The 27540-nt window shown below is 42.9% G+C and overlaps 1 protein-coding gene across 5 annotated transcripts in view; it reads right to left on the bottom strand.

Annotated features, from left to right (window-relative positions):
* IFT43 (intraflagellar transport 43) overlaps positions 1-25232 on the bottom strand; it is a 101045-nt gene extending 75813 nt beyond the window's left edge. For 2 of the 5 annotated variants that reach the window (XM_035261114.3, XM_054240224.2), the window contains exons 1-2: positions 25054-25232; positions 22133-22225 (exon numbers count right to left, since the gene is read on the bottom strand). In XM_035261114.3, the coding sequence (XP_035117005.1) occupies positions 22133-22225; positions 25054-25215 (255 nt within the window). In that variant the 5' untranslated portion in view covers positions 25216-25232. Of the gene's footprint in view, positions 1-22132; positions 22226-24881 lie in introns of all 5 variants that reach the window. The other 3 variants (XM_002754129.7, XM_035261116.3, XM_009006366.5) reach the window with 2 other exon arrangements.
* Between the last annotated feature and the right edge of the window lie 2308 nt (positions 25233-27540).

Below are 27540 nucleotides of genomic sequence, written 5' to 3'. Positions count from 1 at the left end.
ACTACCACCATGATCTGGGTTTTTCTTCATGGTAGAAGTGATTCCTCCCACTTCTACAATTCTGTGATTCTATGGGTGTATGAATTGTAGCAATTCGAATTCAGGTACCTAGGAAGAAGGTATCTAAGCAAAACAGATGTAAATGGCAATGCCAAACACTTATCCATTTAAGCTGGCATGAAGGGGACAGAGACAATAACAGAGAACACAGGCCACAGAGAGAAATGAGAATATGTAAGCATAAGGACTTGATTGATGGTGAAAAAGCCAAGCTACGCAATTAGAAATAATAAACTAACAAATTCAAAGTTAATGATAAAATAATAATATCCAATGACTACTGAGGGTTTATCCTATGTGAAAGCTTTAGGAGGATTATTTGCTGAATCTTGTGATATTATGAAGTGGGTACTACTACATACTAAGTGTACTGATAAGGAAACTGAGGCTTAGAGATTAACTCAGTTAAAAATCATACCATTTGTAAATAACAGAGAAGGATTCAAACCCAGGTCTGTCTGATACCTCAGCTTTGCAATGAAGCAGATGATAGATACAAGATTGCCTAGCAGCTAGTTGCATACCAGCTAGAACAGGCTTGAAAGGACAGAACCGCCATAGAAAAGAACCAATCTGGGCTGAAACAAAGACCCCAACAACAAGAGAGACTAGATCCATGCCATCCAGACTAATACAAATGTAAGACCTGGCAAGACCAAACTGAAAGGACCATCTCTCATTTATTTTCCAAATGTTCAGTAAGATAGGAGGTCCGGAAAAATAGCATGCTCTAATCCTTACCCCTTTAATGAGGCAAGTCAATGATTAGATTGAGGGAATGGTTAAGGGCAAAGTCAGAATTAAAAAGTGATGCCAAAATCATATTAATAACAGCTTGAACACTGTGCCATGCTGTGTTAGGCTGCATTCGGTATAAACCTTTGCACTTGGAAAATAGCTGTGTCTTTACTGAATACTACAAGATATTTTCCTTATACCAACAGTGCAGGAGCTTTGAAGAAGGGGGAACTGAATCAAGGGGGACATGTGATTTTGCCACAAGGAAGCAAAAGGGAAAAGCCATAGTTTTAAAGGTGGGGACAGGGAGGCAGAAAAGGAAAGGAAGAGGGATCAGGAAGGAGGAACAGTCCTGGGTTCAAATTCTAGAACTGTCTCTTTCTAGCTGGGCAGCCTTGGGCTCATGATATCTCCACTGAGCCTCCCTTTCCTCATGTGTAAAATGAGAATGATCATGAGTCCCTTGCGGGTCTACCGCAGACACTGGAGAAAATCCCTGACACAGAGTAGACTCTTAATAAATAGTGACAATAGTGGCTATCATATCATTTTCAGAAATAATAATAATGGTAACAAAATGCAGACTTCAGAAGAGAAATCCTTAATGCTTAGGGTTGAGACAATGGAAGTTTTTGGTGGCCAGATGTTATAGGGCCATTTACTTGGTGGGGGAGGGGAGGTGGGATGCATATGTTTCATTCTAGGGATCAAATTATCTATTCAAGTTCCCCTGGAGAGAGAGAGAACTTTTAAAGCTACACGAATCAAGAAGAGAAAACCACAGTTTCGTTGCTCACTCAGAAATAAATGCCATGCTCAGGACAGCCACGGTGTCTGGCAAATGCTCTAATGTGTTGCACTTCCCAAATAACCACACATAATCTATAACAAAAAGACCCATACCCCACAGCTCAATACAGAGTCATCCAATTGTCCACTTTAAGTGACTCATGGGATAGGGCTGCCAGTAGTTTGTTGAAGAGGCTGATCCAAAGAGAACAGATTTCAGCCCTGAAAACTATTCTTGAAATTCATCCTGGACTTTCCCACCTTGGATGGCATCTTCTTAATCTCAATTACATCCTTCTGGGTCATCCTAAATCAGCCCTCTCTTCTTCCTCTTCTTGGGTCTATATACCTTTCAGACACCTATAAAGGAATGCCTCATTCCCCCATACTTTTTGCCATTCAGCCAACATAAACATTCTTTTCAACATTCATCATAAATCAAAACCTATACATTTCTGTCATTCTCTTAACTCCCTTCTGTTTGCTAAAATTAACTCAGAATGTGTGTAGCCAGAAATGTGTGTAATATTGAAGGTGTAAATTCCCAGCACTCTAACAAGCAACCCCTCCTGGAATATGACTTACTGACTTTGTAAAAGCACAGTCTAGACTTGCTACTTCAACCAAATCCAGGATGGAATAACTTGGAGCAAGTTGGGAGCAGCAGAAGCACACTGTAACCCTGATGCTTTAGAAAACCTGATCTCTCACAAGACTCCTCATGGGTGATGATAGAAAAGTAGTGAGGGTGGCTTGAGAGAAGCATTAACCCATGGACTGGCAGCCCCTACCATGTGGGACCTACAGAAGAAATGCCCAACTTCATTCTCTACTCTGTGTCACACAGTGATGAGACCAGGGACACTGCAGGTTTCACACTGCAGTTCTTAATCTTGATTTAGTTGTGGGAGAAGACACTATAAGCACAGAACAAGGTCATGGTTAGCAAATGAGCACACATTTCACTAACCCCACTATGTACCATTTGAAAAGTGGCCTCAGGACAGGTGCAATGACTCACACCTGTAATCCCAGCAATTTGGAAGGCCAGCCTTGGAAGGCCAAGGCAGGAGAATTGCTTGAGATCAGGAGTTCAAGACCAGCCTTGGCAACCAAATGAGACCCTGTCTCTACGAAAAAATAGAAAAAATTAGCCAGGCATTGTGGTGCATGTGTTTAGTCCCAGCTACTCAGGAGGCTAATCTAGGAGGACTGCTTGAGCCTAGGAGATAGAGGCTGCAGTGAGCCATGATCTCACCACTGCACTCCAGCCCAGGCAACAGAGTTAGACTCTGTCCCCGCTGCAAAAAAAAAAAACTGTCCCCAGTAATCCTAAAAAAAATATTTTTTTAACTTAGAACTGTTTCCCAAACTTCTGGATTTCATGGACTGTAGATATTTCAAAAAGCAAATTTCTGTTTGTGTGGATTGGCAGTACAGCTTAACAGCTTTTTGTTAAGAACATTTTTTGTAAACCATTTCTTTTCTCCATCATTTCATTAAACAATGGACCATTCTAATCTCCCCAAATTAGAGCAGACACAAACCAGGATAAGAAATCGTACTTTAAATGGAATAAATTTAGTTTACGAAAAACTTACTACATTGTTCTTGGATTTCTTCTGTCAGTAAAAATTTCCTTATGCATACACCAGTGAAAAAACATGCTACAGTCTCTTTTTCAGCTTATCAGTCCAAACCCCAGGTTAATTTCTCAGGTTCTCTTCCCACCCTTTCTCAAATGAGCAAGGCTGAAGGCCAGTTCCTCTATTACCTCAGCAGACAATGGCCTAACATGAAAAGCAGGACGTAGGAACGGTCACTTAATCCATAAATTTTTCTACTCAGCTTGAGGCTGAACAGAAAGACCCTCCCCACTTCTGCCCTTGAAATAGCACACTGCCAACCTCTCTAATGCTAGAATCCTTTTAGATTAACCTTTCCTAGTGCTCAGCACAGTGTGTACATGGATGAACATCTGTATTCTGGTGACTTACCTCTGGTCTCTGGGCCTCTTTCATACCCACGTTTCTGGTCATTACTTCCAAGTGCACCACTGATGTTAGAACACTTTCTGTCTCAATAGCCAATGTATCAGAACTTCCTTGTCATTAGTCCCAAGAGGAAACAGACACAATCCGTCTCTGCAACAACCCCTCTCATTCTTTTCTCACCAATAATATCACCTGATAGTGTATGTTGAAACAGTCCAAAAGCAATTGGCACATAATGAGAGAGTAGTTTGTATTCAACTAATTTTCACACAGATAATACTTACAACTTTGGACAAAACATATAGAAGATATGGAGAGCAAACAAAAGCAGGCAGAAACTGGAGGAGATTTTATCCTCGAACTAAAATAACTGGACTCGTAAAAGTTCATGCTCAAGCAGATTCTCTGAGTGTGAGTGCACTCAGTCTCTACAGCAACTAGGTAGCTGGAACTCCAGCAGAAAGCTGCAATTTTACTGGCTTTAAGAACAAAGCTTAGGGCTGCTAGAGTGGCTAGAAATAGGGGAAAATCCTGAGAAGGAAGGAGTCCCCAAATATGTACACAAACTTCTCTAAAATTCTTAGTCAATACCTAAATTGTACATGCATAAAGGAAACTCCAAGAAACCCAGTGAAAAGCAACTGCTGAAAGGATAATAAAAAGCTGAGTAGAGATGATATTTTAGCTACTGTATTTGTTTGTACAATGCCTTCTGTACAAACAAAAATTATAAGACACATGAAGAAGCATATATATATGTAAATGAATGGCCAAAGCAAAATGGAGTATAGGGGTTGGAGTTCTTTGTTATCAGTTAACGTTATCAGTTCTTCGTTCTGGTTAAGCTCGGAGTTTCAGTTCCACAAAGTTAGAGGTGCTTGGTACAAACACTGGGTTTCTCATTGAAAACCCAGAAGGGCCATCTTAGGAGTAAAGATCATGTCCCAGGACTATAGGATTTGCTCTAGGACAAAGGACAAAACCAAAATAGGCCCAACCTAATACAATCCAAAACCAAGTTCCCCCAAATTTAAGGTGATCCACAAATAGTTTAAGTGCCTACTAAAACAAAAATAAATACTCTACAGAGGAAGGTAATTCCAGAGTTTCTGCAATTTTTCATCTGCAATGCCTTCTGTACAAATAAAAATTACTAGACATATGAAGAAGCAGGAAAATGTGACCCATAGTCTGAAGAAAAAGTAGACAATAAAAACTGACCCCAAGATTACCCAGATGTTAGAATTAAAAGACAAGGACTTTAAAGCAGCTATATAAATATGTTCAAGGACTTATGGGAAAAGACAGCCATAATGAATGAACAGATGGGAAATCTAGGAGAGAAACAGAAGCTATGTAGGAAAAAAAACAGATGGGAAAAAATAAATGGAAATTTCTAATTTAAAAGTAAAATACCTAAAATGAAAAAAATCAGTTGGGCTTAACAGCAGTTTGAACACAACAGTAAAAATCATCAGTGAACTTGAAGACAGACCAATAGAAAACACCCAATCTGAAGAACAAAAGGACAACAGATGGGGAAAAAATTAATAAGGTTTCAGGAACAAAAAACGGGACAAAGTTACAGAACAATATAAACCAGTCTAACATTTATGCAACTAGAGTCCCAGGAACAAACAGAGAGAAAATGGGGCAGAACAGATATTTGAAAAAGTAATGACCTAAAACTTCCCAAATTTGGGTGACAAATATCAACTTTCAGACATGCAAACCTTAGCAAATCCTAAACAGAATACATATAAAGCAAATGATACCCAGTCACATCATAGTCAAAGGGCTAAAAAGCAAAGATAAAGACAAAATCTTTAAAGCATCCAGAGGGAGGAGAAAACACTTACATACAGAACAATCGGGGGGGAAAAAATGGCCAGAGGATACTAAATGGAAACTGGGAGCTACTGGAAGAAATAAAGAACAACAAAAAAGGCAGAATTTTTCTAAACAACAACTGCTTAAAGTAAAATGACAAACTGGACCAAGGGTGGTGGCCTTATCACCGGTTACATAGAGTTAATATTATACCACAGCTGGGTGCGGTGGCTCACACCTGTAATCCCAGCACTTTGGGAGGCCAAGGCAGGCAGATCACTTGAGGTCAGGAGGTCGAGACTAGCCTGGCCAATATGATGAAACCCCATCTCTACTAAAAATAAAAAAAATTAGCCAGGCGTGGGGGCAGGCACCTGTAATCCCTGCTACCTGGGAGGCTGAGGCAGGAAAATTGACTGAACCAGGATGCGGAGGTTGCAGTAAGCTGAGACAGTGCCACTGCACTCCAGCCTGGGCAACAGAGTGAAACTCTGTCAAAAACAAAACAAAACAAAAAACTGTATTGCAGAGTTCTTAACATAAGTAGTTTTAAAATATACACTATTAATAGCACAAAGGACTGGAGAGACAGAAGGACTTACATCGCTGCAAGGGTCTCACATTTTATATAAAGTGGTGTAATATTTTTTTGTTTTTTGAGACAGAGCCTCACTCTATAGCCCTGCTCTGTAGCCCAGGTTGGAGTGCAGTGGCGTGATCTGGATTCACTGCAACATCTGCCTCCCAGGTCCCAGTTCAAGTGCTTCTCCTGCCTCAGCCTTCCAAATAGCTGGGATTACAGGCACCTGCCACCATGCCCAGCTAATTTTTGTATTTTTAGTAGAGACAGGGTTTCATCATGTTAGCCAGGCTGGTCTCAAACTCCTGACCTCAGGTGATACCCCTGCCTTGGCCTCCCAAAGTGCTGGGATTACAGGGGTGAGCCACCGCACCTGGCCGTGGTATAATATTAACTCTATGTAACCAGTGATAAGGATGTATATTTTAAATCTTAGAGCATCATGGCTTAACCACCTCTTACAGATTCCATGTTTTGGCCAGGCATGGTTGTTCACACCTGTAATCCCAACACTTTGGGAGGCTGAGGTAGGTGGATCACCTGAGGTCAGGAGTTCAAGACCAGCCTGGGCAACACAGTAAGATTGTGTCTCTACAAAAAATTTTAAAAAATTAAAAAAAAAAAAAATATATATATATATATATACACACACACACACATACATATATAAATGGTCAAAGCAAAATGGAATATGGGGATTGGAGTTCTTCGTTATCATTGGTTAAGAGGACAAACAAAAAGAGATGCAGGAAAAAGAGAAACACTGAAGGAAAAACAGAGGAAGCTCAAAAAAAAGTATAAAAAACTATACTTAAAAGCCAATAAAGGAATTAAAATGGAACATAAAAGCAATGGGCTAAACACAGTGACATAACTCTCTATTATACTGGGTAAAGGCATGTGACCAGAAATGTTTCAGTCTACCACCAATGACATTCAACATTAGTCAGGACCCTTTTCCTGTAAAATATCATTATTTTAAGAATATTTTACAGGCATTCTGCTCCTTCTCAGTAATTACTGACGTATCATATAAGAAGAAGAAATCTAGCCTAGCTAATGATTTCAGTGAAGCTTTCTGATCACAATCTTATGGTTTCTAAGCAGATGAGATATTCTAAATTCACAGCACACTCTCTCCATCTCCTTGACTCTCCTAAATCATGGCTGTCCCCCATGGACTTCACTGCTCTTGCAGCTCTTTCAAGTAGAGCCTGCTCATTCTTTAAAACCCCACAAACCTAAGTCCCAAGACAATCTTCCTCTTTTACTCCCCAAAGTTCCTCTAGACCATTACTCTTCCAAATTATTATGAAATACTTGTTTCAAAACTCATACCATTCAGCTACGCCACCTCTCCTTCTTCATTCCTGTCACTAACAATCCCCTGAGCACACACTGACCAAAAATTTGGGCATTTGGCTCCTCTCCACAACTGTTCTCATTATTTTAAGCAGTCAGTGTTCATATGAACAATTCTAATGTTTAGCCTCGTGGTTCCCAGACCCTTTAAATGCCAGTGGCCATGCTAGTTTTTTAAACTCCAGTCAAAACTGGAACTGCTCCAGCTCTGAAATATCCAGTCCCCTCCTTCCCTTCTTATCTAACAACTTCCTTCTTGGTGTCACTTCTTTCCCTATCAACCTGGCTCTTTCCCAAGGTCTATGACATCATGCCACACCACCTTGTCTCTTACCACACTTCCCCTTGCTTTGGCTAGAATGTCCCCTTCAAGGCCGGGCATGGTGGCTCAAGCCTGTAATCCCAGCACTTTGGGAGGCCGAGGTGGGTGGATCACGAGGTCAAGAGATCGAGACCATCCTGGTCAACATGGTGAAACCCCGCCTCTACTAAAAATATTTTAAAAATTAGCTGGGCATGGTGGCGTGTGCCTGTAATCCCAGCTACTCGGGAGGCTGAGGCAGGAGAATTGCCTGAACCCAGGAGGTGAACGTTGCGGTGAGCCGGATCGCGCCATTGCACTCCAGCCTGGGTAACAAGAGCAAAACTCCATCTCAAAAAAAAAAAAGAATGTCCCCTTCAAAACTCGGGTTGAAATTTAATTGCCATTGTAACAGTATTAAGATATGAAATATATATACACTTTTTTTGAGATGGAGTTTTGCCCTTGTTGCCCAGGCTGGAGTACAATGGCATGATCTTGGCTCACTGCAACCTCCACCTCCCAGGTTCAAGTTAATCTCCTGCCTCAGCCTCCCAAATAGCTGGGATTACAGGCATGTACCACCACGCCCAGCTAATTTTGTATTTTTAGTAGAGATGGAGTTTTACCACAGTGGCCAGGCTGGTCTATAACTCCTGACCTCAGGAGATCTGAACGCATCAGCCTCCCAAAGTGCTGGGGATGTGAGCCACCATGCCTGGCCAAGATGTGGGACCTGTAAGAGGTAGTTAAGCCATGAGAACTTCTGCCCTCATGAATGGATTAATGTCATTATCACTAGAGTGAGTCCATTATAGAAGGACAAGTTCAGCTCCTTTTCGCCTCTCTCTCTCTCATATGCCCTCTTGTCCTTCCACCTTGTGCCATGGGATTACTCAGCAAAAAGGCTCTCACCAAAGGTCCTCACCAGAGGCCCTCACCAGAGGTCAGCACATTAATCTTGGACTTCCCAGCTTCTTCATAAATTATCTACTCTGTGGTATTCTGTTAGAGCAGCATAAAACAGACTAAGACACCCCCTAAAGCCTAGATCGAGCCAACCACCTGCTTCCACTGGGTCAAGACCCAGCCTGCATAGGGGTGTTGGAGAAAACTGCACAACCATGCAATTTAAGGGTTAACAAATGCATATTCTGCCTTCCCTCAGCAGGGTCCTACCTGGTCTCCCTGCTTCCAGTCTCACCTGCCTCAAATCTATATTCCATACCTGCATGGGCCCCTGGGAGTTACAGAGAGTTCTCGACAGTGAGGGGAAACTAGGTTTCAATCAGGAGGCATTTCTATGTAAGTATTTTTGGTAAATTGTCTAATAAGATCTCTGAAGAAAGGCATCTGAATATCAAAGACTCCAGTAACTCAGCTATGATTTCTTTTCCAATTATAAGCATTTGCTTTCATACCTGATTTTGAATCTATAATTTTGAACTGTTTTTCTTAAAGAAGGCCTCCAAACTGCATAAGCTTCAGGACTCACAAAACCTGGACCTATCCCTGCGCAATCGTTGCCAAAGTGCTCTTTCTAAAATGCAAACCCAATCAGACTGCTTCTCTACTGAAAATGTGTTTGCACTTGGAGATCCTAAAGGGTCTGTATGTCAAAAAAGGAATTGGGAGTTCATGCGATAGGTTCTTCATGGAGACCCCAGAATATATGCTGATGACTCCCACATCTGTTATCACTAGTTTCCAACATTCTCTTAAGCTCCATACCAAATTTTCATCTTGGCAGACCTCTTTGAAAATCCTGAAGGCAACTCAAATTCAACCTGTCCCAAAGTGAAATAATTATCCCTTCCTGCTCCCCAACTGCTGAGACTCTTAAATTCTCAGTCTCAAAAATGTCATTATCCATACAGTCTTTTCAGCCACACGTGGGCTCAACTCCAGACTCTCCTTCTCTCCCACTTCCAACAGCCAATCTGTTACCACGTCCTCAAACAGGTCTCTTGTAACTGACCTCTTCTCTGTACCCCCCTCTGCCAGGTTTTTGTTTATTGTTTCCCAAAGTAAGGCGCATATGCCACTAGTGAGATGCCTGGAAAAGGAAAACAGATGAACCTTTATTGCCAGTTATGTATACTAAGAAAAATAAAAATATCACAAATGATAATTTCATTGAAAAAGTTTCTTTCTAAAAATAAATGCATTTAAGTATAAAAGGAAAGTTGATTTAAAGAGAAAAGTTAATGTGAGTGGTATGTATTATAACTGTAAAAATGTAACTGTAAAAACGATGGGGAAATGCCTGAAGTTTGGGAACGCTGCCTTGGTTGATGCCTCCATCAGCTCTCAGAAGGAGTGCTCCAACTGCCTCCTAGTGATCTCCCTGCCAACTAGCTCTCCCACTCTATCCTCCAACGTAGCTGCCAGCTTCATCTTCCCTAGAAAACAAAGTTGGTAATGTCATTCTCTGCTTTAAAATCTTTGTGGGCTCCTACAACATAGAAAATAAACTCTGATTTCTCCACTTAGAATGCCAGGCCTGTGTTCCCAATACATGAAATGGTCTTACTGTGCCTTAAAAACCTCAGGCCCCTGTGCAATGGCATGCCTTAGAACAGGCTTTGCAGGCTGCCAGAAATGGCTTTTTGCCCTCCTTGCTCATTAGCAAATTCCTACTCATTCATGTCAACCCACTTTAAGAGCTGCCTCTTTTAGAAACGCTTCCCTAACTCCCAGGGAGGGTGAGGTGCTCCCGCTGGGTTCCCGTTCTCAGATACTACTTCAGAATTATAATTTTTTTGTCTAGGTGTATGGTTCCTCAACTAGAACATGAAGTTTTCTTGTTCATTTTTGTATCGGAAAGTGTATATTAAATGTAGGATAAATAAGTGAATGAATGAATAAAATTCTACTTATAAAATGTAAATAAAAAAATACATAAATGTGCCAGGCATGATAGCTCATGCCCGTAATCCCAACACTTTGGGAGTCTGGGGTGGTAGAATCGCTTAAGGCCGGGAGTTTGAGACCAGCCTGGGCAACACAGTGAGATCATGTCTGTACAAAAAAAAAAAAAATACACACACACACACATAAATGAACAGGCAAAGCGAAATGGAGTATGGGGGTTGGAGTTCTTTGTTATCACTGGTTAAAAGGACAAACAAAAAGAGATCCAGGGAAAACAGAGGAAGCTCAATAAGAGAGAGGAAAGAAAATAAAGAGAAAGATGTCAGAGCCAGGCACGGTGGCTCATGCCTATAAACCCAGAGCTTTGGGAGGCCAAGGTAGGAGGACTGTTTGAGGCCAGGGGTTCAAGACCATCCTGAGCAACATAGCATGACTCTGTCTGTACAAAAAATAAAAATAAAAACAAATTAGCTGGGCTTCGTGGTGCATGCCCATAGTTCCAGCTACTCGGCAGGCTGAGGCAGGAGGATTGCTTAAGCCCTAGAGTATATGTTGTAGCCTATTCACTGAATTATTTCAATAAACGTTTACTGAGAACCCACTCAGGATGTACTGTGCCAGGCGCGTATGGCTCCCTCTCTGATTGTTCCCTGAAATTGCAGGGACCCCTACTGCTAAATCCAATAGACCGTGCTGAGGCCTTGCCTTCCTAGACCCTCTCGGCATCATCAAACACTGCTGACCCTTCACTCCTTCAGGACACTCTCACTTATCTTGGCTTCTGGACACCACAGGTGCTTGGTTTCTCTCTCCTCTCTGGCCATCACTCCTGAATTTCTTTTGGTAAGCTATTTTTTGGCTGTGTGTTTCCTAAGTGTGAGTGTTCCTCAGCTTCTGTCTGTTCCTCCACTTTCATCAGAAGCCCTCTCCTCTTCCTCTAAAACTCTCTCTTAGAGAATTGGGCTTCCATTTGCCACCTAAATGCTAAGAACTTCCAAATCTCCAGCTCCAGCCCAGAGCCTGATATACATAAGTCCCACAGATCAAAGCCGCTTGGGTATTTCCTGCCGGGTGAATACATCATCCCCCACTCCTCACACCTGAGGATTCATTTAACCAGTGCTTACTGAGGCCCTGCAAAATGCCAGTCTCCCGGGGGCAAAAGAGGCACTTCTGCAGCTTGCAATTGGTCAGGGAGATGGAACTAAATAAGGACACAAACATATGATTATAAACTGTGATTGAAGTGATAGGAAAAATGTGGAAAAAAAAAAAAAGAAAGAAACAAGAGCATATAATAAAGGGACCTCATTTAAATCAAAGAGTAATATTTTTTGAAGGAGTGATACTCAAGTCAAAGGACAAGAAGAGTAGTCAGCCCAAAAATGACGAGGGGTAGAAACAGCAGAGAAGGATTCTTTCTATTCTAGTCTGTGAAACTACTGTTTCAGGGAATTACTCTAGGGAACTAGACATCATAAGAAGTAGGGAACTAAAGAGGCATGATAAGGAGCCCAGCAGAGCTGTAACAGCTGACAGGTTTGAAATGAGGCTGGCCATGCAGAGAGGACCCAGATCACACAGGGTTAAGTTAAGGATTTGGGGTTTTTTTTTCTTTTAAATCTTAAGTGCAATGAGTATCCATTAAAGGGTCTGACTGTGAAATGACTGATGACACATTTTTACAAGACCACTCTAGCTAAATTGCAGGACCGTGGGAATATAAGAGGAGGGACCAGCCAGGTACAGTGGCTCACACCTGTAATCCTAGCACTTTGGGAGGCTGAGGTGGGCAGATCATGAGATCAGGAGATCCAGACCATCCCGGCCAACATGGTGAAACCCAGTCTCTATTAAAAATACAAAAATCAGCCAGGCATGGTGGCACGTGCCTGTAATATCAGCTACTCGGGAGGCTGAGGCAGGAGAATCACTTGAACCAGGGGGTCAGACATTGCAGTGAGCCGAGATCATGCCACTGCACTCCAGCCTGTATGACAGAGCAAGACTCTTTCTCAAAAAAAAAAAAAAAAAAAAAAAAAAAAAAAAGAGGAGGGGCCAGTTGTGAGGCAACTATTGAAGCCCAGGTGGGATGACAGTGACTCAAATCACTTCTCTAATTCCCCCACCACCACCCCGACCCCAAACACACACTTTTATTTTCTAACAGAATTCTATTGACAGTCATGGATCCTGACAAGTCTCTGGGCACTTTGCCTAAATAGAAGTCAGTTCTCATTACGACAAAGGTTATCATTCCCATGAAAAGTTTCACATACCAAAAAGAGACTTCTGAACACAACCAGTAATCTATTTACTTCAGAAAGGAGCCACAGTAAATTCCAACCTTACAATAGAATCTGAAATCCTCATATACACCTCAGAGATTTTCTTGACCAGCAAACACAAATGCATAGAGAAACGTATAGTGGCTGCAATGAAGACAAGGCTAAAAATACTGAAAACTCACTGTTTAGCTCTCATAACATTACCAATTATTTCAGAGTCATTGATCTCATATGGGTCATTTGTGAAAAGGCAAAAGGGCTGGTTTTCAAACACTTGGAACATTTGTCAAGGAAGGCAAAAGGGCTGGTTTCAAATACGAAGTCACCTATAACCACCCTCTATCACCTGAATGGTCAACTGCTCCACTAACGAATCCAACACGCCTTGTCCACAGAACTTGGCTCATGCTCATCCCTCTACCTGGAATATTCTTCCCCCTCTTCTCTTGGCTAATTTCCACTCATCATTCAAGTCTCAGCTCAAATATGATTTCTTTCTGGACCACTTTTTTGGACATCCCTGAGAATAAAATGGGCTCAATGTGGGTATTTTCATATGTTCTATAATCCCCTCCACCTGACACTTCTCCGCAGGCCCCTAGGTCAAAGTTCTAGAAGGCAGGGAGTATGTCTGGTTAATCACTGTATTTCAAGCTCCAAGCACAATATCTGGCACATGGAACACTCTCATTCAAGTTTCATAAATGAATGAATAAATATTTCCTTTTATCCAAGGCAACTGGGGTCACCAAGGTCACTCCTGCCCTCCTCATTTTCTAGTCATCTGCCCCCAGAACAAAATGATATCCGTCAGTAATAAAGGATTATTCTTTGGAAAGACTGTTAACCTCCAGACACAGGGTTGCATTTTGTTGATGGAAAGGTGTTGGTAAACAACTGGCCAATGGCACAGGCAGAAATGCTACTACAAGGGACAAATAAAATGGGTCTCAAGTGGTGCAAAGAATTCTTGCCAAAAGGATTCCTCACCCAAATGTTTCTTTGCCATAAGGGCCAGTTGGTAGTCTATGAAATATGTGTATCTCTGTATGGATAGAACTGTAATTGAGAATAAACTGATAATACATCCTAATTCTCCTGTGAAACAGATAAGGACAGTAATAGTTAGCAAGTGTTGGGCACTGCCCTAAGAGCTTTGTATATTTTATTCAACCCACCAACAACCCAATGAGATAGGTATTACTATCATCTCCATTCAAGAGATGAGGAAACTGGCTTAGAGTGGTTAAGTAACACACCCAGGATATACACCTAGTAACTGGCAGAGCTGGGGTTAAAGACAAAATGATCATCTTTTCTGCTTCTCGGATTACATAGAAAATGAAAACAACAGAGGACTTATGCTGCACTGGGCTAAGCTCTTGACATATATTTCTCATTTACCTCCCCCATTATAGGTGAGGAGGAGAATCTCAAAGTGCTCTTTGAGCACCAACTTACACTCTGGGTCTCACAGAAGCCAGCAAGAAAGCATGTTTTCCTGGGGTACTTGAAGAGCCTTTGACAAAGCCAGAGCCAGTGCTAGTGGAGAATCTCAAGATGCTAATTTCCAATTGCAGGCTCTACCCTGAGATGACATTCCCTCCCACACAGCGGCCGGCCCCAGGGATGGGTCAGCGATGCACATCTGCACACCCCAAGGGAGAGTTCAAAACCAAAGCACGCAAAGCATGACATAAATATGAAGTGTGGAAAACACATTCCTTACGAACAACTCCATATCAAATTCCCTGCATCCCTCTTCGGCAACGTTATCAGAAGCATCATTCAATCCAGCCGATTGGAGAGCAGCTAAGAGAAAGGCTGGAAAATGTGACCAATCGGGAGAGTTATTTTTGTGAGAAAGAAGAAAAATGTCACCAAAAAGGGTCAGCAGATAACCCTATTGGGCTGAAAATAACTGGTGGCTGGCAGACCAGTAGGGGGACAGGCGGAGGGTGAGAGACGTAATGTAAAGTGCCAAGGGAGCTCCGGCCGGCCGAGTGAGGCTGCTGGGGGATGAGGAAATTGGCCTAATTTGGGAACATGAGCCCAGCAGCATTTCTCAGATTCCTGCGAGGGAATCTGGCTAACTTTCAGTTCTGCGTCCTCAGAGGAACACTAAGGGGATGGGGGGAGAGAAAGGGAACAGCTGTGACTCCAACACTCCAACACTTCTCTAGACCACTGAACGAATAAGGATGACCAAGTGAGAACTTACTCCTATTCCAAAAGGACCCCAAGGGAATAATCCTAAGTCTCTCTGCCCTCTCCAAAACCCTCTTCTCTGCTCGGAGGTCTGTGCTTCTTCCCATGTAGCAGGCAGGAGAGGTCAGGCACCTGAGTAAGTCAGAAAGACTACTAGAGTCACAGATCAGCTGAATGCTTCTGACAAGTTACCCAGACTCTCAAAGTCTCCATGTCCTCACATGCACAATGTGATGATAAGACCACCTACTTCAAGAGGGACCATGAGGCTCAACTAGGACATTGCATGTAATTAACAGATAGCTAGCAACTGTTCCAGTGTAAGCTAAGATGATGATTATTAACTTAGACAATCCGCAAAATGAAAGCTAAGCCAAAAAGAGGTCTAGATCCCAGCGAGAAATGCTCAAACAAAAGATGAGCTAGCCCTGGAGAGGTTTTGCCAAAGATCACTTTTGCCCAAACTTAGCAGAATGTAACTTTTTGGTAGGAAGCATCTGGGTCTGTCCTTGAAAGAATTCTGTAAGAGCACAATCATTTGAATCAATAGAAGGTGAAGGTGATGGCAGAGAAATCTAGTTTAACTCTCAGACCTATCCCCACAAAGAGAAAGTTATACATCACAGACATAAACACTCATCATAGAACTCTCTTCCAGCAAAATCCTCAATATCTATCATTCCAACCTGAACCACACTTCTGGTGATCCAAGCCTGATTTGCAACAGGTGAACCCCACCCCCTACCAGCCCCAAAAAAGTACAGTTATCAGCTGTCTTAGTACTTACCATTTCTTGAGAGAGTTCTGTGTGCCGGATACTGTGCTAAGTACTTTACATGCATTACCTAATTTGATCTTCACAACAACCCTAAAAAAGTAGACACAACTCCAGTCTACTCCACACTAGTAAAATTACACAAACAGTTCATCTTTCTGGTACATTTTAAAATTAGATAGTTAAGTGATTTGAAATTTATCCAATGACCAAGCAAACAAAGAGACTTTTCCTCTTCTCTCAGAGCAGGAAGAAGAGTTTAGTTACCTGGACTGAACCACAGGCATCCTACTGGCACCAAGTCCTAAGTGGTTATGGTGACAATCAGAAGAAGGACAAGATCAAGAAGAGAGTCCACACAGGCCACTCAATCAGATATCCTGGAACTTAGGACATACAATTTTTCCACTCAACTCCAAATTAAAAACTGGAGAAGAATGTAGATTTTTTTGCTTTATAAACGGGGTTTCACCGTGTTGGTCAGGCCGGTCTTGAACTTACAACCTCGAGTGATCTGCCCGCCTTGGTCTCCAAAGCGCTTGGATTACAGGCGTGAGCCACCGCGCCTGGCCTAGAATGTAGATTTTTTTAAGCTACTAAAAATAATTCTTTCTTTTCATGCCCAGGGCTACCAAAAAATAAGGCTTTTCTATAACTTCCACTTGTTTTAAATTGACATGTCATTTTTTAACTGCTTATTAAAAGCCATTCTTCTCACCTCCCTTACCAAGAAACCTGATGCTACGGTGTGATAATGTGCCCATTAAAAATTCCCTTGAAACTTAGAGTATGACAGTAAGATCCAGTTCTGACCAATGAAATGCAACTACAAGTCTCCTTAGTGAAGTCTCTGGCTACTATTTTCCTGATAAGAAGGGGTACACCCTTCTTACTGGCATGCACCTTGAACTCTTCCATTATCCCCTCTTTTCCCACCGAGAATGCATATCTGATCCCAGGAGAAGGACCAGCCATCTTGCTGCCATGAGAACAAAAGTCACAAGCTCCAGATAGCAGAGCAGGAAGCTGGAAGGGGCTAGAGTAACACAGGAGATGCTCTAGGACGGCACTCACTCTGCCCTGCCCACCACTGGACTCATTGCTATGTGAAGGAAAAATTGCTCCTGTTTCACTCAAGTACTGGAGTTGTTTCTGTTGCAGGCGGCCAAATTCAATACTAATAGATAGAGGAGCGGCTTGAAAATCAATCCAACCTACAAGACAGGAGTTTTAAACTCAAATGGAAATGGGAGCTGGACAGATCAAATGTGAGTAAATCTGAGCAGGTGTATCAAAGTACTAAGCAGTGAACTGAAGAAGGATGGGTGCACGTAAGCTACCATCAGCTGCAGCTCCAGGCAACTGCTGCCATGTGGGAATGTCAAGCCCTCATTCTCACTGTGCCAGGACTTCTGATTCTAAAGAGAAGCCCCAAATCTGGATTTCCATATTACATTTCCTAATTTATAAATGTGAACCGAATTTTAAAATTCTTAACCCAGTATGGATCAAATAAAACATGACTACAGGCCAAATTCAGCCTGAAAGCTGCCAGCTTTCAACCTCAGTAGAGAAAGTTAAGGTGGAATAAAAAAGACCACCCAAGTTTTAGAGAAATAATAATGGTTGGCAACATACTGAGCATTTGTTTGTTAGACTGGGTTAAGGGTTATATCACTTTTTCTTTCTAGCCATCCTATGAAGTATGGAATATTATCCCTGTTTCGGCAACAGGAAAATGAGGCTTAGCAAGATTAACTTGCTCAGTATCATAGAAACTAATGTATGACAGGGCCAGGATTTCAACCCAGGCTGGTATGAGTCCTAGGCCTGTGCTTTTACATACTATTCATAATAAATACCTGCTGCAACTAGAAAGCACAAAACCTCTGCTCCAGGATGGGCGTAGTGGCTCACACCTGTAATCCCAGCACTTTGGGAAGCCAAGGTGGGAGGACTGCTTGAGGCCAGGAGTTTGAGACCAGCCTGGGCAACATAACAAGACTTTGTCTCTACTAAAAAAAAAAAAGTTAGCCAGGCATGGTGGTGCATGTCTCTGGTCCCAGCTACTCAGGAGACTGTGACTGGAGGAGCACTTGAGCCGAGAGTTGAAGGCTGCAGTGAGCCATGATCATGCCACCAGCCTGGGAAACAGAGCAAGACACTGCCTCAAAAAAAAAAAAAAAAAAAAAAAAAAGCCAGACATGGTGGCTCATGCCTGTAATCCCAGCACTTTGGGAGGCCAAGGGTGGTGGATCAAGAGGTCGAGTTCCAGACCAGCCTGGCCAACATGGTGAAACACTGTCTCTACTAAAAATATAAAAATTAGCCAGGCGAGTTGGTAGGCACCAGTTTTCCCAGCTACTCGGGAAGCTGAGGAAGGAGAATCGCTTCCAACTGGAAGGCAGTGAGTGAACTGAGATTTCACTACTTCACTCCTCCAACCTGGGTGACAGAATGAGACTGTCTCTCAAAAAACAAAATAAAACAAAAAAACAAAAAACCGTCTGCTCTGGATAACTTCTAGCCAACCTATGGATAAATGAGTAGTAGCCTCTGAAAAGACTTGCAAATCAGTTCTAAGAGACTGTGGCCACATGCTCTTTCTTTGCTGCCCTTTTATAAAAGCAGCAAAGCACTGTCCTAATACTCCTTTATTCACTAATTTATTGAATGAATGCTTGCACAATGCTTTTCAGTTTATTAAAGTGCTTTTCAATGCCCATCTCACTTACCCCCATATCAATCTGGAGGTATTACTATCACTATTTGACAGATAATTAAATGGGGGATTAGAGAGATTAGTGGACTTACTCTCGATCCAGGCAATTAGTACCCAGTCCTCGGGTGCTGATGTGAAGCCCTGTGTTCTCTCTGCTTCCTTCACCAGAGCTCCCAACTCTACTACCTTGCTTTAAAATAACCATGTGTTTCAACTAATTTCCACTTAAGTCTAAAGTAACTCCAGCATATCTGACAGTTCCCAGGTACCACATTTACGTTTACATGGATATCGTCATCCTAGAATATAGTCAGCAAGAGAACAAAAATAAATATATCAAGTAATAGAATTGGAATGTAAATGGGCACACACACAAGTCTTGGGATCTAATTTTAGAAAGAAACAGCCCAAAAGTCCCACACAGCACAGTGAGCATCTGGCCCCGTGGGAGGCTGCCCATGCTGTTTAAGCCTCAATTAGCCCAGGGAGAAAAGGGACCCTGGAATCCTGACTGGCATCTTGCTTTCAGAGGCAACAGTTGGGCAGAATGACTTTTCACCATGTTCTCCCAGAAAAATGCTAATGCTCAGAGTAAAAAAAGGTAAACCTCGAAATAATTAGGTTTTACTGAATGGCTGAAACTGTGCAAGGGTTCATCACACTCTGTGACTATGGCAATGATTCTCAGGTGGGAGCCAAGGGGAAGTGGATATAGATAAGCAGGACCCACTGACCCCAGCCCAGGAGCTGATTGCTATAGGGATCCTATAAGGCTTCAAGGCCTAATCAAGTCATCACAGGCTCATTCACCTAACCAACATAGGTGGCTACAACCTCCTTCACAATTAAGTAGACTTTTAGAAAATATTTTATATATGTGTGTGTGTGTGTGTGTGTGTCTATATATACATACTCCTTCTCAAAACTCCATCTCAAAAGATATATATATGATATATATATATCTTTTGAGATGGAGTTTTGAGAAGTTTCATTCCTGTTGCCTAGGCTGGAGTATAATGGCGCAATCGCAGCTCACTGCAACCTCCACCTCCCAGGTTCAAGCAATTCTCCTGCCTCAGCCTTCTGAGTAGCTGGGGCTATAGGCACATGCCACCCACACCTAGCTAATTTTTAAATTCTTTGCAAAGACAGGTCTCACTATGTTGCCCAGGCTGGTCTTAAACTCCTAGGTTCAGACAATCCTCCTGCCTCAGCTCCCCAAAGTACTGATATTACAAGCATAAGCCACTATGCCTGGCCTTAAATAGACTTTTAATTAGTCTTCCTGGTTGCCAATAATCACAAGAATATAAGTTCCATTATGGCAAGAATTCTTGTCTCTTTTGTTCACTGAAATATGCCAACCCTGCTAAATAGTGCCTGGCACTTACTGTGTCCTTCAATAAATAGTTGTTGAGTAAATGAATGAATGATCTGATATTGGGATGAATCCTCCTAGATCCGTGCAGAACAGTATAAAGTGCCACAGCCCAAGAACCGGCTTCCATCGACTCAGTCATTTGCTTCTCATTTTCTCTTTAAAGACATACAACACTGCAGTTCAAGCTCCCTGAGATCCAGGGTTGGATCTGGTATATCTTCTTTCACCAAATTCCTATTTTATATCACCACTGCTAACTGTGCCTCCAATGCTCCACTATCCACCCCCTCAACTCTCCCACCCTCTGTAACACTTCTACTCAGCTTCTAATGTGTAAGTACATCACACATTATGTACTTGACCCCACCTCATCCTGTGCAGTAAGAACTGCACATCTATTCTGCCAGGCACTGTGATAGATAATAGGGTACCATGATAAGACACAACTTCTGCCTTTCAGATGCTCCCATCTTATGAGAGAACCAAACATGTAAACAATTAGAACACAGTGTAATAAGTATCATGGAAGCGCCATGGCCAGTTACAAACTAACAATCCTTGGGCCAAATCCAACCCATATGGTGATTTAATATCCAGTCCATAGGATGATTTAGTTTTCTTAATTAGTTGCTAACCTCTAAAACTTTGTTGCTTTCACATAAAATTTTAGACTGCCAGCAACTCTTGAAGAATTCTATCTGGCAGTATTGGGCCTGTATTCTCTACAGCATCAACCAGCTTTGGCTAAATAGTGGTTGTCCCTTTAGAGGGGCCATGTAGCCTCCAGTTCCCAGTACCCCTGCCCTAACCCGCTCCCCTAATGTCTTCCAGGCAATGAGGCCGAGGGGTCAGCCGCTAGTTTTTCTAGGCCAGCACAGACGCTATCTTAAAGTAATGATTCTCCACACCCATATTTGTAAAGTGAGAAAATGAAAGATAAATGGAAGGCCATGTGGAAAGCTTAAGAAAATGGTGGAGAATGCATTTCCTATGAAAATGAAGAATATATTACTACCTATGTAATATGTAAGTAAAGTGTGTCCATGACAGGTACCCGGCTCATTTGCTCATGCACCTGCCTGATGCCCATTAGGCTCCTCAGCATGGGTCCCTTCATCTGTTGTAAACCTACTATGGGCCAGCAAGCCAGAAGCCAGGTTTCCTGCTGTCTGGGAACTCACTGTCCAGTGGGGGAGACAGACATGTGAAAAGACAATTCACATATAATGGAATATGTTCTACAACTGGTACTACGGAAAGCAAGAGGAAGGACTGCTAAGTCAGCCTGGAGAAGTTAGAGAAGAGCTAAGGCAAGGGATGACCCTGAGGCTGACTCTTGCAAAGTTTTTTCAAATGGACAAAGGAAGGTAAAAAGGGGCTCTGAGTAAGCTGCCAAAAGCAGTGCCCTGGCAGTAAAAAGTATGGCTCATCAGAATTACCCACCCTCCACAACGAAGCTGGATCATTTCCCATAATTCCAGGTGATTCGAAAAGTTTCCAGGGAAGTAAGGCCAGTAAATGATCCCCTTCCCATCGGAAGACTCCAGAAAGTGCAGGTCACCACTGAGAGCATGTGTCCAATTGTGTAATCTAACCTTACATCACCAGTATGCCTTGCTGGCATTTATTCAGCAGAAATAAAAACCCAGAATCCTACCAGATTTTGAAACTTCCCAGTCCCTTGCTTCAGCTAACATAAAAAGTTCTACGTTAAGAATATAAAGAAATGCACAGAAACTAGACTGGCATCAAAGAAAAAAAGTTCCTCTTTCATTTCTTGCTACTAGGACAAATGCCAAAGAAGGGAATTCCCAAATCAAGACAGGAGAAAGGGTTGGCATTCAAGAGAAGAAATATGGAATACCAAATCCTTGGTCATTAAGAAATCACTAACTTTTTTTGACAGAGTCTCTGCTGCCCAGGCTGGAGTGCAATGGCCCATCTTGGCTCCCTGCAACCTCCGCCTCTTGGGTTCAAGCGATTATCCTGCCTCAGCCTCCTGAGCAGCTGGGATTACAGATGCATACCACCACACCCGACAATTTCTGTATTTTTAGCAGAGATGGGATTTCACCATGTTGGTCAGGCTGGTCTGGAACTCCTGATGTTGTGATCCATCTGCCTCGGCCTCCCAAAGTGCTGGGATTACAGGTGAGAACCACCACGCCCAGTCAGGAATCACTAACTCTTAAACAGCATTTCTTCAAAAAAAATTTTTTTTTGCACCTACCTCTCCAGTCAGAGTCAAAGAGGAATTCTTGCCATTGAGGTGATTCTCGGCCTGAGGTGACTCCTGTTGAGCTCGGCGACCCATCTTGGCCCTCTGTAAGGAAAGACAGAAAGCACTGCTAACCCAAATGTCATTTAGGCCACTATAAAGATGACAATCCTGGGAAAGTAAGCAAGGACTGGATTTACGATGATGTGGTGGAGAATGGGATTTGAGTCACTTGGACATGTTTGTAGAAAACCCTCTAAAACCCCTTAAAACAAAGCACCTGAGGTCAGTTCTATTTCATAGGAAAATAGGAAATTAAGACAGGGTCTGACTCTGTCGCCCAGGCTGGAGTGCTCACTGCAGCATCCAACTCCTGGGCTCAAGTGATCCTCCTGATAGCTGGGACAACAGATGCATACTACCATATCTGGATAATTCATTTATTTCATTTTTTTGTAGAGATGGGGTCTCCCTGTGTTGCCCAGGCTGGACAGGGTTTTAAAAGCTATAGAGATGGCAAAAGAAAATCCATTTTCTACCCAAAGAAATGCAGTTAGAAATTCCTCTAGAACAGGTCAGAGAAGGTGGTAAAGGCTCCACATTCCTATGCAGAATTTTAGGAAGGCTTAATTTCAAATCTACAGCTTGGCATGAAAATCATTATCAAACAGCCTTTTGGAAAGAATTCCTAAATTCCATGGCAACTGGAAAACAGCATTTGCTTTGAGATATACAGTAATTGGATTTGCCTTTACAGACATTAAAGAACATCTAGTACAAGAATTTTGAGACATTATCTTTGGAAATGAGAGCACTTCAAAATTCTTAGCCATCAAATGAACTATTTGCAGGTGTTTCTGAAGGCCGTGGAGACACTGACTCCAAGGCTTCCCAGCATATAAACAAAACTTTTATATAGTCAGACTCTTGGGTGTTGAAGAGTCTTTTTTTTTTTTTTGCTTTCTTTCTTTAGAAAAACAACATTAACATAAGCACTTTTAGATCTCATTTAATGTGGCTTCCTTTGAGTCTCACAGTAATGGGGACAGGAACTGAGAATGATACCATTTTACAAAGGAGGAAACTGAGGTCCAGGAAGGTGAGGAAGTGGCTCACATAAACCTAGGAGCAGAGCCTTCTGATTTCAGATCCTGGGTTTCCTGAGTGCTTTCCACTATACCCTGCTGAAACTTGTTTTAAGATGTCTGGCCGGGCGCGGTGGCTCACGCCTATAATCCCAGCACTTTGGGAGGCCGAGGCGGGTAGATCACGAGGTCAAGAGATAGAGACCATCCTGGTCAACAAGGTGAAACCCCGTCTCTACTAAAAATACAAAAATCAGCTGGGCATGGTGATGCGCACCTGTAGTCCCAGCTACTCGGGAGGCTGAGGCAGGAGAATTGCTTGAACCCAGGAGGCGGAGGTTGCGGTGAGCCGAGATCCTGCCATTGCACTCCAGTCTGGGTAACAAGAGCAAAACTCCGTCTCAAAAAAAAAAAAAAAAAGATGTTCTAAGGACTGACTGTACCAATAAGTTGAGAGGGGTTACAGAAGAGCTCATAAAAACTCTGGTGCAGTGTTTACACTTCATATTGTAGTGTCAATCATTTAGGTTTCAGGGATGAAGGAAACAATCTTTCTGATAATAAGCAGCTTATTTTCTTCTCAAGGCAGACAATTCCACCCTTTCACCATGGTTGACCTTTCCTTAGCATCCTGCATACAGTGGTTGTGCTAGAACAAAAATTCAATGATCTTCTCTCTAAATGCCATTCACAGGTGGTTTCTCTAACGATTTTTAAATATTTCAAGGTTTTAAACTTTTTGAAGACCTTGTATAGATCCATAGAGTAAAAAACTTCTTTACTGCCTGATTTTCGTGTATGTCAAATGTAGTCTACTACATTTCTTCTCATCTTCTCCCACTACATAAGCCCATGAGTACAGGAACTTTGCTTTACTCACTGCTGTATCTCCAGCACCTAGGATACTGCCTGATACACAGTAGGGGCTCAATAAATACTTGTTGAATGAATGAATAACTACATTCACATCCCCAGGTACTAAAAAGCATTCACGTATGAGCAAGGCCGGTGACCTTCAAAACACTTAGAGACTTCACAGCAGAAACTAAAGACTTGCTCTGGGGCTCAATCTTTTAGTAAGTGTGATCCTGACTAATTTTAAAGATAAAAAGGCCTGATGGGTGTTACAAAGGAGGAAGATAAACATTGAACTTGTGTCTTGAATCAAGCTCCAGTATTTACTGACTATAACGCTGGGTAAACCACAGCCTCAGAGGCAGCGGCAGCGAACCTCTTCTGACCTCTTCCGTGGTAACATTCTGAGTTACAAGCTTCCCATGTATTGTCCCATTTCCTTTTCACTCTAATACCTCCATTCTAGGCATAAGGAAACCAAGGCTCGGAAAGGTTAAATAGTTTTTTAGTGTTTGGTTTTTTTTTAACCTAGGCAACAGCTGTATGCTCCACCTGACCTCAGTACCTGAGCGCCTAATCACTCTCTCACGTTACAAATCCGAGTCGTGGTTTCCTTAACTACTGAGGTAATTCCTATCTCCCTGCGGGGATTACGGGGAATAAAGGCCATCCCTGCCTGCCTCCCCTCCAGGCATAAAACAGTGCGGCTTTCGCAGGAACTTCTGGGATGAAGTGCCCCATAGGAAAAACTCTAGGATGGGAGCGAGTGCGACCCCGGCCCCCATCACTCTGTGATCGATCTGTTCTGGGGGAGTTCGCACCGGAGTTCTAGAAAACGGAGAAAGACTCAGAAATTTCCCACGGTCCCAGAGCAGGGATAGGATGTTTTCTGCTTTTTGAGGATTTTAAAGAAAGCAAACCCCACGCCAGCAACGACTGAGCGTACGGAGGCCCGGGGGCGGGGCGGTGAGGCCGCCTCTTCCTGGGCCTCACCCGGCGAGGCCTGCCGCCCTGAATCCCCTCTGGGAAGTCGGGGCCGGCTGGGTCGCTCCTCCCCACCCGCCAAATCCTGGCCCCCAAGACCCCGGAATGGGTCCTCACGGAGGTAGCCAAGCCGCAACGCCACTCCTCGTCCAAGTCCTGCAAATCGTCCATCTTCGCGGCCGCCTGACGTCACTTCCTGGAAACCGACTGGCCCAGCCGCGTCCCTGCTAACAGCCCCGCCCCTCCATCCCAATTTTTAAAGGGTCCGCAGCATCGTTCCTGGATTCTGTATGCCATCCTCCAAACTCTCCGAATCTTTCTTAAACCTGCCTTGCTTGGCATCCGGAAGCAACGTCCAGTTATTAAAACTCGCCAAGGCTCCTCCTTCGAGACGGTAAAATTATTTGGTTGTTAGAAACTGTCTACATTTGTAGCTCTGTTTAAATACATCAATATTAAGTGCAAAGCACTACTACTGCTAATAGTAGTAATCATACTGATGTCTCCCTTTTATAGCTCTTTGCAATGTACAGAGGGCCGTCACAGTTATTTCCTTAATGTGAGGGGCATAACAACCTTGTGTGGGAAACAAAATAAGTTGCACTGTTTCCATTTGACAGATGAAAAAGCAGGCTCACAGGGAGTCAGGTGTAATAAATGATTTACAATGAATTATGGAAAGTGCAATATACATAATCTCTGCCTTCAAGAAGTTTACAGAGAGGCTGAAACCAACACATCAAATAGCTGAGTAATAGTCAAAAGTACAAATATTCAATATCTTATTAAATCCCAACAATCCCACAAAGTGAGTAGCAGTAGTATCTCTAATACAACAACAAAGGACACTGAGGTACAAAGAAGGGGGCTGAGGAAAATCACCTAAGTGCCAAGAAGCAGAGCCAGATGCCCTTCTCACATTAGACATTACTGAAGTGTTTTTCTCCAGCACATACTACTGAGTGCCAGCCATTCTCCTAGGCTGGCAGAGGGAGATGTACCACAAGTTCCCAGCCTAAAGGGGCAGTTAAGTTGCATCTTCATTGACTCTTCATATAAGATCTCCAAGTCAAAATCACTGGCCAGGTTCCTGGCACTGGTTGGCTGATGTCCAAAGGAGATTGGCTGACGGCCCTGAAAGCAACAGAGTTCCCAGTACTATGCTGAAGGGAAGGCCTGGATGGCCACAGGTTAAAAGCAAGGACTTGGAAGTGGGAGTAGTACCCCTGAAACCGGATTGCAAAAATTTCTTAAATACCCAGAGTCAATCAAACATGTTATTGGGTAGGACTGCACGTTAGCATGCCTATGACAGCAAGAGCACTGGCCTGGATGTCAGAAGAGCTGTGTTCTCATCTTAGCTCTGATGGTAACTACCTGTGTAGCCAGAGAGCCCTTCCCGGATATCAGTTTCCTCCTTGTAATTACTTTAGAGGTTATCTCTAAGATCCTTTGTTAACTTGTTTCTCAGTGAGAATACTTTGTTAGATTTTAATCTGAAGAAACATTCATTGCCAAAAATCCAAGACAGATGAAATACAGGCTCCAATGAGTCTCTTGTTCCCTTCTTCTTTGGCACCAGATGAGGAAGCAGGGACTAATCTTTGGATTTTTCCATTTCTTGTAAGCTCACAGCATACCACCATCACCTTATAGTCACTTTCCAGACCTTCACCCCTACTTCTTCCCCAGCTTGCTGAAAACAGAAGGCAAATGGTCCTCACTCTGGGCAGAGAGGTACCCACAAGTAGTGGCTTCCAACCTTGCTGAGCACCTGAATCACGTGTGAGGTTTGTAAAGAAGTAGAGATGCCAGCGCCATCTCTGGAGAGTCTGATTTAGTCGACCTGGAGTCCAGAAAAGTATAACTTTAACAATTTTCCTTCCTGTCTTGCAACTGTCCGCTCAAAGCCCTTCCCTATGTTGAACTGCCACATCCCCCAACCTAGGCACTCCCCATCCTTCTTCCCTGCTTGATTTTCTGCCATGTTTGTTTGTTGGTTGCTTGGTTGGTTTGAGACAGGGTGTTGCTCTGTCACCCAGGCTGGACTGCAGTGATGCAATCTTGGCCCCCTGCAACCTCTGCCTTCCTGGCTTAAGTGATCCTCCTGCCTCAGCCTCCCAAGTAGATGCCTGCGCCAACACACCCGGCTAATTTTTCTGTTTTTGTAGAGACTGGGTTTCGATATGTTGCTGAGGCTGTTTTTGAATTCCCGAGCTCAAGCAATCCTCCAGCATGGGCCTCCCCAGATGCTAGGATTACAGATGTGAATCACTGCACCTGGCCCAGCACTTTTTACCCTACTGCATCATTTACATATTTAGTTTATTGCCTCCTCCACTGCCCCACCCCTGCCCCTAAAATATAAGTTCCATGAGGGCAAGAGTTTTGTTTGTTTTGTTCACCAATATTGTTCACAGAGTGTAGAACGGTGCCTGGCACATAGTAAACATTAACCTTTTTCTCAAATTCCAGAGGCAGTATAGCATAGTAATT

Source organism: Callithrix jacchus, chromosome 8 (assembly GCF_049354715.1).
Source record: "Callithrix jacchus isolate 240 chromosome 8, calJac240_pri, whole genome shotgun sequence".
In the NCBI taxonomy this organism is placed as follows: domain Eukaryota; kingdom Metazoa; phylum Chordata; class Mammalia; order Primates; family Cebidae; genus Callithrix; species Callithrix jacchus.
This window is presented reverse-complemented; position numbering and strand designations above follow the sequence as displayed.